The 17,307-nt window shown below is 42.8% G+C and overlaps 1 protein-coding gene across 5 annotated transcripts in view; it reads left to right on the top strand.

Annotated features, from left to right (window-relative positions):
• The first annotated feature begins 3,230 nt into the window (after positions 1–3,230).
• NHSL1 (NHS like 1) overlaps positions 3,231–17,307 on the top strand; it is a 262,680-nt gene continuing 248,603 nt past the window's right edge. For 3 of the 5 annotated variants that reach the window (XM_073337452.2, XM_073337451.2, XM_073337449.2), the window contains exon 1: positions 3,237–4,101. In XM_073337452.2, the coding sequence (XP_073193553.2) occupies positions 3,750–4,101 (352 nt within the window). In that variant the 5' untranslated portion in view covers positions 3,237–3,749. Of the gene's footprint in view, positions 4,102–17,307 lie in introns of all 5 variants that reach the window. The other 2 variants (XM_073337458.2, XM_073337450.2) reach the window with 2 other exon arrangements.

Below are 17,307 nucleotides of genomic sequence, written 5' to 3'. Positions count from 1 at the left end.
TTGTTCTAGCAGAAAGGGGGAGCTGTGCAACAAAAAAAATTAAAAATAAATAAAATAACACACATTCTCAATGCTGCAAAGGGGGACGTAAGAAGTTTTCCAACAAGAAACTCTCAGAAGAGGTAAGATTATATGCATGTGTTTCTAGAAGTACCTTTTGTGAAAATATAAAATTCCTTTTGTGGAAAAACAAAGTTGGTATCTGTTCTTCTAATTAACTTCACTATTTTAATCTGTTCTCTCTTTATTATGATAAATGCTTTAGCTCTTCAATTGCTTTAGATGAGGAAGTTTCTAAGGTTGTTTTTTTCCTTCCTATGCCCCTTCCTTCTCTGTGGGCAGAAACTTATGGCTTGCTGACACAGTGAGACCATAGCAGTCCCTCCCAGTGACATTTCCATTTCTTATTTTGCCTGGGGATTATTCCCATGCCAAAAAGTTTTAGGTTTTTTAAGATTTAAGTTAAATTTCCAGTCTGCAAATGCAGGACCAGAGAGAGCCTCACTTAGTGAAATTAGTGCTATTTTATTGACTGCAGTGGAGTTTCACTCTTTGACACTAGCTGAGCATCTGGCCTATAGTTTTGTTTAATGATTAATGCTCTTCCAACCTGGTTCTGTATTAAATATTATCCTTTCCCTGAACCATACTCAGTGGAACTATTCATATGTATAAAGCTAAGAACATACATAAAGGTTTTGCAGGATCAGGGCTGAAAGCTGAACTTCTCTAGTAAGAAGAAAATCAGTGTTAGATCCTTAATTTTTATTTAACCCATCTATTATTAAAACTTCAAGTATTATAAAAATTAGTATAGTCGTCATCTCATATAAGGAATTTCAGTTGCAGGTATGTCTTCATGGTTTTGTGGCAAGCACAGTATTCAACAGATATAATTAAAAAAAAATAATTAAGACACCATCACTTATTCTTTACCTAACTCTAATATAGATTTTTTTTTTAAAGGACTACAAAGTCCCTTTGGCTCATTAATTCCATCTTCTACACATACCCACTTGTTAGTCTCTAAGGTGCCACTAGTACTCCTTTTCTTTTTGCAAATACAGACTAACACGGCTGCTACTCTGAAACCTGTCATAAAACTATAATTCTCTTAATTCAAACATCCTTGTGAACAAGCTATATAGTCCTAGTTAAGTGGCTATTCCAATTAAAAGAAAAAGTCATTTAAAAATATGCCTAAATCTTATAAAATACAGCCCTGAACAAAAATACAAGAATAAAAATGTTAATAACTGAATTTCATTGTCACTTAATCTTATTTTAATATTTATTGGCAACTTCTGTATTACAAAGACAGTGCTTAAGGTTTCAGAGTAACAGCTGTGTTAGTCTGTATTCGCGAAAAGAAAAGGAGTACTTGTGGCACCTTAGAGACTAACCAATTTATTTGAGCATAAGCTTTCGTGAGCAAGTTCTAACTGGCTAACTATCATTACCTGGATATTAACAACTCATGGTAGTAAAGTTTAGTACAGGTGTGTTTGCAGGATTAGGGCCTAAGGGTTTTTAAATATTGCCCTATATGATATCTTTTGTCAGTAAAAACACATGGAAGGAGAATCCTACTTTTCCAAGTCTGCCACTATATTTCCTCAAATCTTCGTAGCTTCTTCATCTGTTAAAGGCAATACTAATGACAGAACCATAAGTGACTGATGGTTTTTTTGCAGATGAAAATGATCCACACTCCACAGCAATTCAGCAACTGCTCCTATTATACTCCCATTGGCTGTGTCCTGCCATTAGCACTAACTCCTGTGTTACCTCAAAAGCCTTGGGATGCACTGAAGAACTTTAGATAGATATCCACACTGATGCAACTAACCCAGTTCTAGCCACTGGTGGGGATTTTTTCATAAAATTTCATAGCATAGCTAATGCCAAAACTGCAGCGGGAGAGTTTCTAGTACTTCAAGTATCTTGGATACTAAATTATGCTGCAGTTAGGAGGGAAATGTAGAGGACAGAATAACTATTTTCCATTTCCCCCCCAGATTCCCTGTCCACAAGCAGTCTATGATTTTGTTCTTCTCTACACATGCAGCAAAAATAGGACAATAGTCCAATTAAGCAGCAGTCATTGCCATTCACTAACACAAAGCTAAATTGGTTCCATAGGGGATATCTTAGTATAGTAGTCATGATTAAGAGCATCCCAACAGAATACAGTATGGGGTCAGAGGAGGAACAAGTGTGAGGATGGAGAGTGTAGTTTTCATCTATGCCCGCATTGCATATTGAAGAAAGAGAGACAAGGAGGTGGTGGTAATTTCTTTTATTGGCCCACCTTGTCTTTCTAATATCATGGGGCCAACAAGGCTAAAACACTGCCTGCATATTGAAGTAACTCATTGGGTTTGTAACCTTGCATGTTGTGCTGGCTTACTTGGATTTTGCTTCTGTGTAGGGGTCACTTATCTGAAAACCTACACTATATATTAATTACAAAACAATCATTAAAATATGCTGTATGTGTGGCTTCTGACTTGTGTGTGTGTGTTTAAAGAGAGGTTGTGCCTTTTCATGTGCTCTTGAGTACTGTCTAGTGTAAGAAAGGAAAAGCAGTGGAAGAGGGAGAGCAGAGATGCAGTGAGGGTCTCCTGTGCTTCTCTCTAGGGCAGTGGTTTTCAACCAGTGGTCCATGGATCCCTTGTGTGTGCCAGGTGTGTGTGTGTGTGTGTGCAGACTCTATCTAAGGAGTCTGCGAAAGGTTGCTGTTACTATAGAATAGTGGTTTTCAACCTGTGGGCTGCAGACCGTACCTAACATTTCCAAAGGGGTCTGCACTTCCATTCAATTTTTTTTTAGTAGTCTGCAAATGAAAAAAGGTTGAAAACCCCTGCGGTACAGTCAAGTTTTGGTTGATAGGAGAAGACAAAGGAGGGTAATTTTTCCCTCTGGGAAGAGTGAAGTTCTAACTGATACGGGGGTGGGTGGGCGAGGCAAAGATGATCCCACTTCAGCTGGTCCCCACAGGGGCTGGCAGAGCGGAGGCAGGCTTTCTTTTCACCTTTGCGGCTGGCTGCCAGGGGGGAGGCTCTGGCAGAGGCTCCAGTTCGGGCAGCCACAGGTAGGCGGCGGCCTCTTTTCCCAGGTTTGTTGGTGCGCGTATTTATTTCCCCCTCTCTCCCTCCTGCTTTCGCTTTCCGGGTTTGGTTTGGAGTTTGGGTGGACGTTCGGAGGAGTGAGTGGCTGCAGCAGCTCAGGGGGTCCCAGGTGGCTGCTCAGGCTGCGTTGGGCTTTTTCTTTCCCTTCCTCTCTTCCGCTTCTCTTTTCTTTTCCTGGTTTTCCTTCTTTGTGGCTGTAGCCAGGGCACTCTGACCTCCCCCCCCCCCCGCTTCCTCCTCCCCATCTCCACTTTGGGGGGAGAAACTCGGGCTGTTTTCCTGTCTCCTCGCTACAAACAACTTCACCGCTTCTCCTCCTCCCACTGAGCCAGCTTCTTTCCCCTCTGTCGCCCTGAGTGCAATGTGCCTCCTGCTGCCCCCGCTGGACTTCTCTCTGCACCTCCCGCACGTGAGCTCCGTTCAGGGCTTCTCCCGGGGTGCAGCGTGAAGTCTCTCCCCCCCCCCCCCCCGGTAATCTCTCTCTGGAGCTGAGGGTGGGGAACAAGTTTGTGGATTGTCGGTTTTCCCTCTGAACTCTTGTGGCTCTTGTTTTTGAATGAGCATTTCTTGCTCCCAGGAAGTGTAACGCCCCCCCCCCCGCGCCCCCCAACCCCCGCGATGCCTTTCCCGCTGAGGACGGTGGAGCCCCTGAAGCTGTGCAGGTTGGAAGATGCTCTGCCGGGACCGGCCAAAGCGGGGGACAAAGAGCGAGCGCGGGCGGGCGGCGGGGCCGGGAGCGGCCGGCGCGGCGCGGGGCTGCTGCTGTTCGGCTCGCTGGAGCAGGTCAGCTCGCACTCGCTGGTCTCCCTGCTCTGGCAGCTCTCCGACCTCTCCCGCTGCGCCAGCGACATCTTCGGCGAGATCCAGAGCCAAGCGGACGCCCTGTGCCGACGCAGCGCCCGGCTCCAGCGCCGCCTGGGCTCCCTGCGCGCTCTGAGCGCCCGCCTCGACCACCGCCGAGTGAAAATCCGTGAGTTGCCTGCCAACTTCTTCTCGCCCGCTTTGGGGCGGCTCGCTGCTGGGGCCGGGCTGGCCCCCGGCCGGAGCTGCCCGGCCCGAGCGCAGAGCGCGTTGTTTGCAGTAAGAACCGTGTGTGTGTGGGGGGGGGGGGGATGCAGACCTGGCCGTGAAGCTGCCTGGTGAACAGTGGAAGCCCTGGGGGGTTAAAGGTCTTTCCCGTCCCCATAGTTAGTCCGCCCAGCTCAGCCTTTGAGCGGGCTGACCCAGCCGGCCGGCTTTGAGGAAGCAGACGCTCGGCTCCTGCCCAGGTCTGCAGGCTTAATTGGGGGGAAGGGGACACATTGAAATTGGTGGTTCTCCCAAGCCTGGCCGCTCCACTGGGGAATCTGTCCCGCCCGCCCGCGTAGCACGTCTGCGTGCCTGATTGATGCCAGGCTTGCGAACCTCTTCGGCGGGGATGGGGAATCCGCAGGGCTGAGCTGATCAGCCAAGACGAGGTTTGTTTTGAGGCTGTTAATCAGGCCGGCTCGGAGCACGAAATGGGCGGGCCCCTAAGCCGCAGGGAGCCCCATACATTTAGCATGGAGCAGTTTGCACGGTTAGGGTTTTAGGCCTTGTTTACGCTGGGAAGATCCATCCTAATAGAAAATGTGTTAACTAAGATGTTAACTTGGTGTGGCCAAGGCCAGTTGTTTGAAAACGAGTTAAATGGTTGTGATTTGGCTGTTAGCCATGGCCAGCTGAAAACATTTGAAAGGGCAACTTTGTCCGGTCTAACTGGTATTAACATGATATGAAACTCGACAAACCTGGATACACACTGGAAAATGCATCACATTAGAAAACATATGTGTTAAGTGACATTAATGTGATGCATTTTCCCTTGTAGATCTGTCCTCAGTGCCTGCCTCCTCCCCTCAACAGCCTGCTGTCCTTTATTACTTCATGTATAAAAAAACAAACAAAAAAACAAAACACGTTGAGTGCTGTTATTTCTAATAATTTGGAGCCCAATAAACATTCCCCAACCTGGCCCTCCACTCTCACTGAAATAGAAAACTCCAGCCAAGCTTGCTTCACATAATCGTCTCCTCTCTCTCTCTCAACCGAAGTTCAGAGGGATCACCACACGGTTTTCACACGAAGTTCCACTTTTTGTTCCAGTAGTTCTCTTTTTGGCTCCTGTGCATGGAGCAGTTGGAATTTCCTGCTGGCTCAGGGTAGTGAAGTTTTCAGCATGGAGGGGTTTTTTTTCCAGTCTCTCTCTGCCTGTCACAGATCTGACTTAGTGAAAAGCAGGGCTGTAGGATAAAGAACAGTGAACTGACAGTACAGTGTGAGGGATTTGTTTGTCAGCACTTTTAACGCTAGTAGTTTTCAGCTATAATATGGCACAGTTACTGTGAGACTTTTCTTTTATGTCTGGTTTATGCAATTTTTTGAACCAGTTTAGTTATATCCATTCATCAGATTGCTTGTGTATACCTCAATTAACATTTTAAAATTTGTATATACTTTAGTTCTGTCAAACATTTTGTTTGTTTTTTTCTCTGTTCCATGGTGGTTCTGACTTGACTTTCATTTATATGATACTCTCTTATATGCAGATTAAATTTGTATTTATAACTCAATACAGAGCTCAAGCTGCAAAATTTAGATTTTCCCTTGGATTTTGAATCCCTCATGTTTGGGTTTTGTTTAGGTCCATCTTTGTTAGTCACCAAATCAGTTCACTGAGAAGGAACCTAAAAGCTGTCTAAACAAGTACCAAGGGAGTTATTTTTCAGTTTGTATAGACTACATTGAGTTCAAAAGAGTGGAAGATCTTTGAGATATTACCTTTGCTCTCCCAAGCATGCACACACAATTAGGTGGAAAAAAGACCATTCTGTAAATCTCAGAAAATTCCTATAATCACTACATTTTTCAACTGGCACAGAGAAAAGGGTACATCAAAATCTCACCTGATAGATGTAGTTTCTTGGTCTGTAGGGTGACCAGACATCTCAACATTAGGGGCTTTGTGTTATATAGCGACTATACCCCCTGAAAAAAGTGTCCTGATTTTTGACATTTGCTATCTGGTCACCCTATTGACACGTGTTCTGGCACTCCAAAATGTAGGCCAAAGATGGCTTATCACCACCCACCTCACTTCTTACACCACTTGAAAAGTACAATACTCAAGAATTCGCAAAAAGAAAACAGACTAACACAGCTGCTACTCTGAAATACTCAAGAATTTTTTCATTTTTTCTTTGTCTTCTCTGAATTCCTTTTGACATTTTCTTTGTGTATTTAAATTCCCAGAACTGTACATATTTCTTATATTCTGCCTTCCTCAGGCATTTAGAGATGCCTCTCCAGTGTAGACAAATTACATTGCCTTTTCTTTATACCTCCGTGATTTACAAAGCCTCATTTAATTAATAAAGTTACATAGTTTATTGAGCTGTATTTAATAGTGAGTTATGTTTATGTTTAAAAATTTATTTTAAAAAAGATTTCTTGTGACGCAACCGTGGATTCTTGTGGATTATTTTGGATGACTAACAACTTTTTATAGCTGCTGTTCAGACTAACCATTTTAATATGCAGCTTCATGTCACAAGAGAATTAACAGGTAACATTCTTTCTTCTGCTTGTATTCTTGAAAATGAGATTTAGTGGGGTGATCAACAGTAGTTAACATCATGAACTCATCTATAATGGAAGCTGTCAAGGCTTGTCTGCAAGTTTAACCCTGTGGTGCTGGCATTGAAGGAAGTATCTGTAAAATAAAGAGAGTAGTTTAATTATGTTTGGTTTTGTTTTGTATACCAGTGTCACAAATATTTGCTTTTCAGAGTAACATACCTACACAATAAAAATTTCACATAACAGACCATTAGCTGAAGGGAAGGAATGGAGGAGAGTAAATCAATTAACATTGTTCTCAGTTGTTGGTTCCTTATTGCTGGTGCACAGGTTGCTGAGAAGCATAGACTTTTCATTAATAATATTGCAGTTGGTGGTTAAGTATTTTGGTTTAACTTTTGTGTTATGGAGCTTTCAAAAGTTTATTTTGTACTTGTTAGAACCCAGAGAATCCCTCCTTGGGTTGAAGATCCCATCATCATGTCTTATATTCCTTTAGCCTAGAGAGAGGGATGGGACTCCCTTAAAGTTTGCCAGTCAAGCAGCCAGAAGGTGGTTGTTGCTCTAAGCTGCTTATTGCTGCCTGGTCCCAGAATCTGGGGAACTATTTTTACTCTGGGTAGGAATATTAAGGGTTTTTTGTTTTTTTTTAAAATATGGATTATAGTTTAGAACAATATGTGCGCACACACAGGCATGCACACAAGGGTGGGGCAGGAGTGGAAGCAACATAACCATAACAAACCCTTTTGTCTTTGATTCTTGGTCATTAGTCATTCTCAAAACAGCCATGCAGTATGCTTGTTTGTCTGGCTACATACCTGAGTGTAAGGCCCATATGTTCCTCAATGCTGCTATAGCATCCTGTACTTTTATGTGTTAATAGCATTAGTAATTTAAAATTTGTCTTAAACTGTCAGCTAGTTCTTTTTAGTTATCAACCTTTGGTCTCCCTAATGCTCATTTTAGAGAAAATCTGTTCTGCTTAAAGAATGTGTTAATTAAAATACATTCACTGAGTGCCCTGGATGCAGATGGACTTTTAGACTTTTCAAACAAGTAAAGAATACATGTGTCTAGCCTGGCCAGGTGTCTCATTTTCGACCGGAATGTCCGGTCAAAAAGGGACCCTGGCGGCTCCGGTTAGCACTGACAACTGGGCCATTAAAAGTCCAGTTGGCGGTGCTGCAGGTCTAAGGGAGGCTAGTCCCTACCTGTCCTGGTACCGCGCTGTGCCCTGGAAGCGGCCAGCAGGTCCAGCTCCTAGGCGGGGGAGGGGCCACACAGGGCTCCGTGCATTGCCCCCGCCCTGAGCACCAGCTCCACATTCCCATTGGCCAGGATCTGCAGCCAATGAGAGTTGGCGGGGGAGGTGTGCCTGTGGGCAAGAGCAGCACGCAGAGTCCCGTGGCCCCTTGCCTAGGAGCTGGACCTGCTGGCTGCTTCCGGGGTACAGTGTGGAGCCAGGCCAGGCAGGGAGCCTGCCTTAGCCCTGCTGCACTGCTGACCAGGAGCCACCTGCGGTAAGCCCATGCCCCAACCCCAAGCCACAGTCCCCAGCCCTGAGCCCCCCCCCAACCCGGAGTCCTCTCGTGCACCCCAAACCCCTCATCCCTGGGCCCACTCCAGAGCCTGCACTCCTAGTTGGAGCCTGCACCCCCTGCCGCACTGCAACCCCCAGCCCTGATCCCCCTCCTGCCGTCCGAACCCCTCAATCATAGCCCGGAGCACCCTCCTGCATTCCAAGCTCCTCATCCCCAGACCCACCCCAGAGCCTGTACCCCCAGCCAGAGCTCTCACCCCCTCCTGCATCCCAACCCTCTGCCTCAGCCCAGAGCCCCCTCCCGCACCCTGAAGGGCCCCCTCCCGCACCCTGAACTCCTCATTTCTGGCCCCACGCCGGAGCCTGCACCCCCAGCCGGAGCCTTCACCCCCTCTTGCACCCCAACCCCCTGAGCCAGCCCAGTGAAAATGAGTGAGTGAGGGTGGGGAGAGCAAGCAATAGAGGGAGGGGGGATGGAGTGAGTGGCAGTAGGGTCTTGGAGAAAGGGGCAGGGCATGGGCGGGGCTTCTGAGGAGCGGTGAGGCAGGGGGCTGGGTAAGGGTGTTTGGTTTTGTGCAAGTAGAAAGTTGGCAACCCTACACGTGGCACACATTTGTAACTCTTATAACAGTGGAATCTTCTTGTCTATCTAAACAGGATAGGCTGGATTTCTGTAATGCATTTCATGTGGAAAGTTCACCTTCTGAATACTTAAAATGCACTGTACTAGCTTTCTATTCTCGTCTATATGCAATTCAAGATGTTGGAGACAATCTGTAGAGCCCTGTATGATCTGGAAGATCATGTCTTTTCCTATGTCCCTCTGTGACAAGTGAGGTCGAGTGAGGTGTCTTGGCTGTCTGTGCCTGAAAATTGGCCTTCTGTCTTCAGCAGTAGAATACTCTGTTGAAGACCCCATCTTTGGAACTTGTTCCTCTTGACTGCCTAATGGAGCTGAAGTTTGAGATCTAGATCATGCTGCAGGTTTGTTAAGATTTATTAAGAGAAAAGCTAGAATAGTGCATGTTAAGCTCCTTTTATTTGAATTTTGCATCATGAGCAGTGTGTTGTGCAGCAACTATGGCTATTAAGATGCAAAGCCTTTCCTGGGTTTGATGACTTGGAGTTAATGGCCCAAGGTGATAGTGGTTCTAAGCACTAATGGCTCAGGGTGGTTGTAAAACTTCAGCATTGCATGCAATATTGTGACCTTAGTTTGGCTGTATTGGTATTTCTAGAGAATTCATTCCTGGAACAGAGCCATTAGATTTTTGACAATCCTTCCTCAGGTTTTCATTAAGCTTATGTAATTTCCTCATTGTTGTATGCCTTTGTAAAACACAGTAGTTATAATAAGAAGAATAATAATTAATAAACAACAGTCGCACTTTCATCTTCAAGGCACTGTGCAAACTTCAGTGAAACAGGATTCAGTAATGTAATATACCTTAAAGGGAAATTTTCAGATTTTAAACTTCACAGCCAAGATGGGGACTGGGAGTAAATGCAAGTGTGAGCCTACTAGGTGTGATTGTCATTTTATGAGCAGTGGACAAATACTCATGAGATGGCAGTAGTGGCTCTTGAGTGAATTATACCCTTTTCTTTACTCATTTGGGGCCTGATACTATGAGGTGCTAGACACCCTCAAATGTCATTGCTTTTTAGGGGAGTCAAGGGCACTCAGCACCTTTCAGGAAGCACTCGGGGTCTCATCCTATATGTAAATATGGTGCTGTAAACAGAGGAGTGTTTATGTAGATAAAAGCATGCTTTTTCCTGAAAATTTACAGACTCAATTAACCCTCAATTAAAATTTAATCCTAAAGCATCCATCCAGTGTGAATTCCTGGATTTCACCAGGTATGATTGCTTAATCTAATTTGACTGTTTAGATGCTTCAATTCTTCTTAGTTACAAATATGACTTAGATGCGTTTGTAGAAGAAATCTTCTAATTATTTTGTACATATAATCTGCATTATAAGGTTTTCCATTTAGAAAACTGGTCTGAAGACACTCTCCAGGATTAAATGGAGTGAAGACAAGGTAGTTACATGTTCATTTTACTCTGTTTCATTCTCCTTACCCAATTGATGGAACAATGAGAGGAAGTTCTCGACATCAGGCCGTTCTGCTTCCACTCTGATCAGGAAACTCCTCTGATCAACAGAAAGAATGAGGAGTACTTGTGGCACCTTAGAGACGAACAAATTTATTTGAGCATAAGCTTTCTTGGGCCAAAGCCCACTTCATCAGATGCATGCAGTGGAAAATACAGTAGGGGGAGAGAGAGAGAGAGAGAGATTGGTCTTAACGAGATCAGTCGATTAAGGTGGGCTATTATCAGCAGGTCTCATTAAGAGTTGGTATGGCAACCCCCATTTTTTTCATTATCTGTCATCTTCCTACTCTATTTTCCACTGCATGCATCTGATGAAGTGGGCTTCAGCCCACGAAAGCTTATGCTCAAATACATTTGTTCGTCTCTAAGGTGCTACAAGTACTCCTCGTTCTTTCTGTTGATACAGACTAACACGGCTACCACTCTGAAACCTGTCCTCTAATTAGGTGGCTTTTGGCTGAGGAGCACACAGAGTAGAACATAAGCCTGGCTACACAGCATTGATCAGCCTGTTCTGGAGATCAGACAGGACATGTATTTGTTGTAGGGGCTAGGTGGAGACATTTGATATCTATGTAAATATTAACACTGCTTTCCTCCTTTGCTGTTCACAGGCCTGGGAGGTCACACCTTTTGCCTCTTCCACATCTCCCCGGTCCTTTCTGCTTCTTCAAGGAGATATTAGGAAGGAAATACTATGAAATGAACCTTGTGAAGTTTTCTGGGTCAGATGTCTCCCATACTAGGGTGGGATTTGGTTTATTGCACTTTGTGCTGCAGAAGAAGAAACTGACTCGTGTTGGGGGGGACTTTAACTACTGTTGTTTTCTAGGGCCTCATCTACACTTAAGTTAGGTCAACATAGCTATGGTGCTCCGGAGCGTGAAAAATTCTCCCCCCTGAGGCTAGGCGGATAGAAGAATGCTTCCATCAACCTGGCTACCACCACTTTGGGGGGTGAAATTCCTACAGCAATGGGAAAAACCCCTTCTGTCCTTGGGCAGCATCTATGCTATAACACTACAATGGCATAGCTACAGCCCCATAGCTGTGCTGCTGCAGCGCCTGTAGTGTAGACATGGCCTGCATCCACAACTCTATCAGTCCTGAAGATATAACACACTGTGAGGGAAATGCATCATTGTATACTTTCTAAATTGTTGCTAGAGAAATATAATACGCACACACTTTAAAAAAAAGTGCATGAGCGTGCTAACATCAGAGAGAGGTCAACTGAAGCAGGCAGAGAGAGTCCTTGCAGAAGTTTGGCTTTCTGTTTTTCTGATACAAGGGAACTGTAGACTCATTAGCACAACTGAGTTGAGGCTTCATCTCCTGCTATTTTGTTTAGTAAGTATTTCCCACTCTCTGTGAATAAGGCAGTGCTGGAGCACATTTCCTGCTTTAGCTGAACAGGAAGTTTTATTCAGCTTATTCCTAGGGAAACCTATTCTCCACCCCCAACCACCAAAGTGAACATTGTTCAAGACCGCATCAGCAGTGGGCTAAGGATGATGGACTGACTGATTTATTGGTCTGACTGTAGCTGTTTGTAGAATGAAGGATTGTATAAAATATCTGCCACCTAGTAGTAAAATGCTGTTTTAAAAGAGGGCAGTGTGCAGTTCAGAAATCTTCACTGAGGAGGGGCTGCCCCTCTGGATCAAAAACTTCATTCTAATGGCGTTTTTGAACCACATTCAGGTACCGTACTGTATTCCACAGATGCTAGTCTGGCTGCTGTGACTACAGTCTAGCATACTCCTCCTGGGCTCACAGAAAAGAAACCTGAAAATCCAGGAGCAAAGTTCAGATGTTAAATAATTTTATAACAAAACTCCCCAACAGATAGAGTTAATTTTGGAATATAAAGAGTTTTTTACCCCAGTCCTAATTATGCAGAATGCTGCTTAGGAGCAGTTTAACCGTTGTTGTATTCAGTTTTTTCAGGACTAATTATCTGTGGAAATTCAACCTGACCCTGAGGAGATTTCATTTGAAACAAGATCAGGAAGAAAGCTTGAGTTAGAAAAGGATTTCCCATAGGTATACTTGGCCACATCCCTGTCCTACTAAATGGCAGAACTCCAGGTGAATTCAGTTTGAGGATTTGGCTCCCTGTTTTGAAAAAGACTCCTTTGGCTCAAATCTGGAGTTGCTTTGTACATTTCTTAGAGATCTATTATATGGCACCTATGAATTTTAATTGTCTTAGATCCTCTGGTTGGCTGAACATTCTAGAAACATCTTTGTGGAAAAAGGAGGTAGTCTCATTTTAAGGATACATGGTTAAAGCAGAATATCTAAGTTTTTTTTTTTTAAAGTAGCCAGTCTACCGCTGCATCCCAAGTATTCAGATATTATCAGATACAATAATAGTGCCATCAAAAATGGATTTTCCTGTTAGTGTTGGTCCAGTCTCAGATGGTTGAGAGAGCGCTAGTAATCTTCGTCTAGTGGTCTTCTCTCATAAACAGCTAATATGAGGTTCTTGCAAGAAAATATTTGGGGGGGGGAGGGGGAGACAGAATGAAAGCCACAGAAATTCCTAAAAACCTCATTTCAAGATGTAAACCAATTTCTAACCATTAATATTTAGAATGAGACCTTTATGGGGGCCAGACTATCCCACATCTGCCTATTGTAGTGTTCTTATATCTTTCTCTGAAGTATCAGGGGTTGGCCGCTGTTGGAGACAGGATACTAGACTTGATGGACCTTGGTCAGCAGGGCAATTTCTGTGTTCAGTGAATTTGTTTGCAAGAAGAAAGGGAAACTTCCCTTCCCTCTGGTCTCTATGCTGCCATTTATTTGAATATGTAAATATACTGATGGTCTGTATTTCAGTGTTACCTAGAACAAATAACATAGCACAATTAAATGTGCAATGACAGAGTAGTTAAATGTGAAACAAAACATATTTTTTTCTTTAATATATTTGAAACCAATGCACATCTATCTGTGGTAATATTAATAATTTTTTGCTTGACTTGCTGAATTTTCTTTTATTCGCTAACCTAACTAGACTACCCCTTTAGATGTGCTACAAGAGGGAGGAGATCGAGAAATAACATGAGACTTGGAAAAGTGTGTTGAAAATCAGTGATTATGCATTAAGGTCCCAGTTTCTTTTCTAGTCCTAGAGTAGCCATAAGCAAAACATGATCAAAGCATATCCTGCATTTTGTTGAAAACATCAAACCAACCTGCTAATTATAGTATTATTCATGGGCGTAGGCTGGGTATGAACCTTCCTGATTGGCTGTCAGTAATTTACCACTTGTGAGATTGAAGAAAACGCCTAGTACATGCAGATCAAACATAGACTACTGTGGGTGGACTTTGTAAGATGCTTGTACATGATATAGTGTAGTCTTACTTGAGAGGGAGGGGTTATTGTAATTCAAAGCTTCCTCCCCCTTCGGTCAGCTGAGAGTTGTATTATTTTTTTACATTAGGCCAAATTGTCTGTGTAGCGGTGGTGTTTTTCTTTTGGTGCTTGGCTAGAATAAGTATCGAACTGATTTCATTTGAGATCTTGTTATTTCATAAGAATTTTGGTTAGTTAGAATATGAAGATTTAAGATTATGGGTTAGTAACTGAACCACTCTATTTGAATATTGCAAATTAAAAGGTCTCTAACCTGTTGTGCAAAGTAAGCATATTGATCTGCCCAACTTCCATTGGGCAGGTCTGCACATCACAAAAAACTACCACCACAGTTGGCAATTATGTTTGTAGCTTTTGCAGAAAGATCTGTAGGTGAATGAGCCTATATCATCCTCTCATTTCCAAGTAAAAAGAAAAGGAGTACTTGTGGCACCTTAGAGACTAACCAATTTATTTGAGCATAAGCTTTTGTGAGCTATAGCTCACTTCATCGGATGCTTATGCTCAAATAAATTGGTTAGTCTCTAAGGTGCCACAAGTACTCCTTTTCTTTTTGCAAATACAGACTAACACGGCTGTTACTCTGAAACGGTCATTTCTAAGTGGCCTTCCAGGTCAGGGTTGTGGCATTTTGGCAAGACAACTCCTGCCTGTGCTGAACCTGTTCTCTGGATAAATGGGAGACTTCAGTCTCCAGGGCTGTCAATCTGGCACCTTTCATGAGCATTTACAAAAATGGAAGGATGTCACGCATATTCCAAACATGCACCTGTGCTTCTGAAATCAGTCTGCTGTGTTTTCTGAATCAGCATTCCCTAAAGTAAGAGTCAGTTCTTAGAAGACTCTCCCATAGTGCAGAGCTTGCAAAGGTCTGCTAATAATGAACACCTGCTACTCTATTAACCTGTTGGGGTTTCCTCCCCTTGCTTTCCAGCTGATCCAAGAGCTGGCAACCAGCACACTACTCTAATTATAAAGTGTATCTGCATGCAGGAACAAAATTGAAACTATATCTAATGTAAAAAGAAAAGGAGTACTTGTGGCACCTTAGAGACTAACCAATTTATTTGAGCATAAGCTCTCCTGCTGGTAATAGCTTATCTAAAGTGACCACTCTCCTTACATTGTGTATGATAATCAAGGTGGACCATTTCTAGCACAAATCCAGGGTTTAACAAGAACGTGAATAGATATGTGGGCACAGTTGGCAATGGGCTTTGTTGCAAGGATAGGTTCCTAGGTTAGTGGTTCTGTTGTGTGGTATGCGGTTGTTGGTGAGTATTTGCTTCAGGTTGGGGGGCTGTCTGTAGGCAAGGACTGGCCTGTCTCCCAAGATCTGTGAGAGTGTTGGGTCATCCTTCAGGATAGGTTGTAGATCCTTAATAATGCGTTGGAGGGGTTTTAGTTGGGGGCTGAAGGTGACGGCTAGTGGCGTTCTGTTATTTTCTTTGTTAGGCCTGTCCTGTAGTAGGTGACTTCTGGGAACTCTTCTGGCTCTATCAATCTATATCTATTCAGGGGACACCATCACAGGGCCTAATAACATCAGCCACACTATCAGAGGCTCGTTCACCTGCACATCCACCAATGTGATATATGCCATCATGTGCCAGCAATGCCCCTCTGCCATGTACATTGGTCAAACTGGACAGTCTCTACGTAAAAGAATAAATGGACACAAATCAGATGTCAAGAATTATTTATAAACCAGTCGGAGAACACTTCAATCTCTCTGGTCACGCGATTACAGACATGAAAGTCGCTATTTTCCAACAAAAAAAACTTCAAATCCAGACTCCAGGGAGAAACTGCTGAATTGGAATTCATTTGCAAATTGGATACAATTAACTTAGGCTTGAATAGAGAGACTGGGAGTGGCTAAGTCATTATGCACGGTAGCCTATTTCCCCTTGTTTTTTCTTACACCCCCTTTCCCCCCAGACGTTCTTGTTATACCCTGGATTTGTGCTGGAAATGGCTCGCCTTGATTATCATACACATTGTAAGGAGAGTGATCACTTTAGATAAGCTATTACCAGCAGGAGAGTGGGGTGGGAGGAGGTATTTTTTCATGCTTTGTGTGTATATAATAAGATCTTCTAAACTTTCCACAGTATGCATCCGATGAAGTGAGCTGTAGCTCACGAAAGCTTATGCTCAAATAAATTGGTTAGTCTCTAAGGTGCCACAAGTACTCCTCTTCTTTTTGCGAATACAGACTAACACGGCTGTTACTCTGAAACCTATATCTAATGTAGCTTATGGAAATGCACCAAAACCTCCTGTAGAATAACTTTATATTTTTTGTGGGAGAAATCTTATTTTTTTCATGTTTTAAACACAAGCCATATTTTACTCAGTTGTATTGGTGTGGATCAAGAACTTCTCTGTTATATCATTGTGATTTAATTTAAATGGAGTTGCATTCTATTGTATTTTTCACTTCTAATAAATTCATTTCACTTTTCCTCTGTTGCCTAGGATTCCCTCAGCTTCTTAACTAAATTATATTTTATAGTTCCAGCAGGCTTAGTTTCTTACTTTCAAAATAAATGATATTTTATACTTCAGTAGCAAGTCCACAGGATTTTAAATTGAAGGCTAACATCTTGAAAACTGGTAGATTTGTTAATAATATATTTTAATGGAACTGTTTTGCCTGTCTCTTTCAGTTTACAGTAGGCTATATTTAGGCTTGGAAGGATTTTTTTAAAATTTTTTTATTCGTGTTATAGATAATAGGTTTTGTTGCCAATAAAAAAAATGTTAAAACTTGATATGTCTTGATTTTCACATGTTCTGAGTACCAAGGACTCTCACTGAAGTCGGAGTAGTTGTGGTTGCTCAGAATGCTTGAAAATTAGACTACAGTATTAGTTCACTTCATCGGATGCTGTAGCTCACGAAAGCTTATGCTCAATTAAATTGGTTAGTCTCTAAGGTGCCACTAGTGCTCCTTTTCTTTTTGCGAATACAGGCTAACACAGCTGTTACTCTGAAACTACAGTATTACATTTTTGTTCAAGCAGTAAATAAAAAATTTCAGCTGCTGACTTAATTCAGAATAGAAGTTGAGATTCCAAATGTATTCAGAAATTTCTTCTATTTTGATTGCTAGATAAAAAATGAAAGCAAAAGGGTTCACCAGATGCTTATAAATGACAACATATCATGGTTTTTAACTCTTTCCCTTTCTTAATCTAAACTTAAGCCATGGTAGCCTTTTTGTATCAGCTTTTGAGTAAAGAAATTATTATTGCCATTTGCTGGTTTAAATTTAATCATTCCAAGCCTGGTTACATTGCACTGATGAGCTTTCTTGTTGGTTTGTTTAAATAAGAAAGCAAGCCTTGCCTCCAAACAGCATCTGACATCTGCCTCATGTTTTCCACTTTGGCTAGTGTTGCCTTCTGGCAACAGATGCACTCTGTTTAGAGGAAGCTCAACAGGACTTGAGAAGACTGCTCAGTAGGTTACCTCCAAGTTACACCTTTTGTTCCTGTTGTATGGTGGAAGAAAAG

This window comes from Lepidochelys kempii, chromosome 3 (genome assembly GCF_965140285.1).
Source record: "Lepidochelys kempii isolate rLepKem1 chromosome 3, rLepKem1.hap1, whole genome shotgun sequence".
NCBI classification, from domain to species: domain Eukaryota; kingdom Metazoa; phylum Chordata; order Testudines; family Cheloniidae; genus Lepidochelys; species Lepidochelys kempii.
Note: the sequence above shows the minus strand (reverse complement) of the source record. Positions and strands in the feature narration are given on the sequence as shown.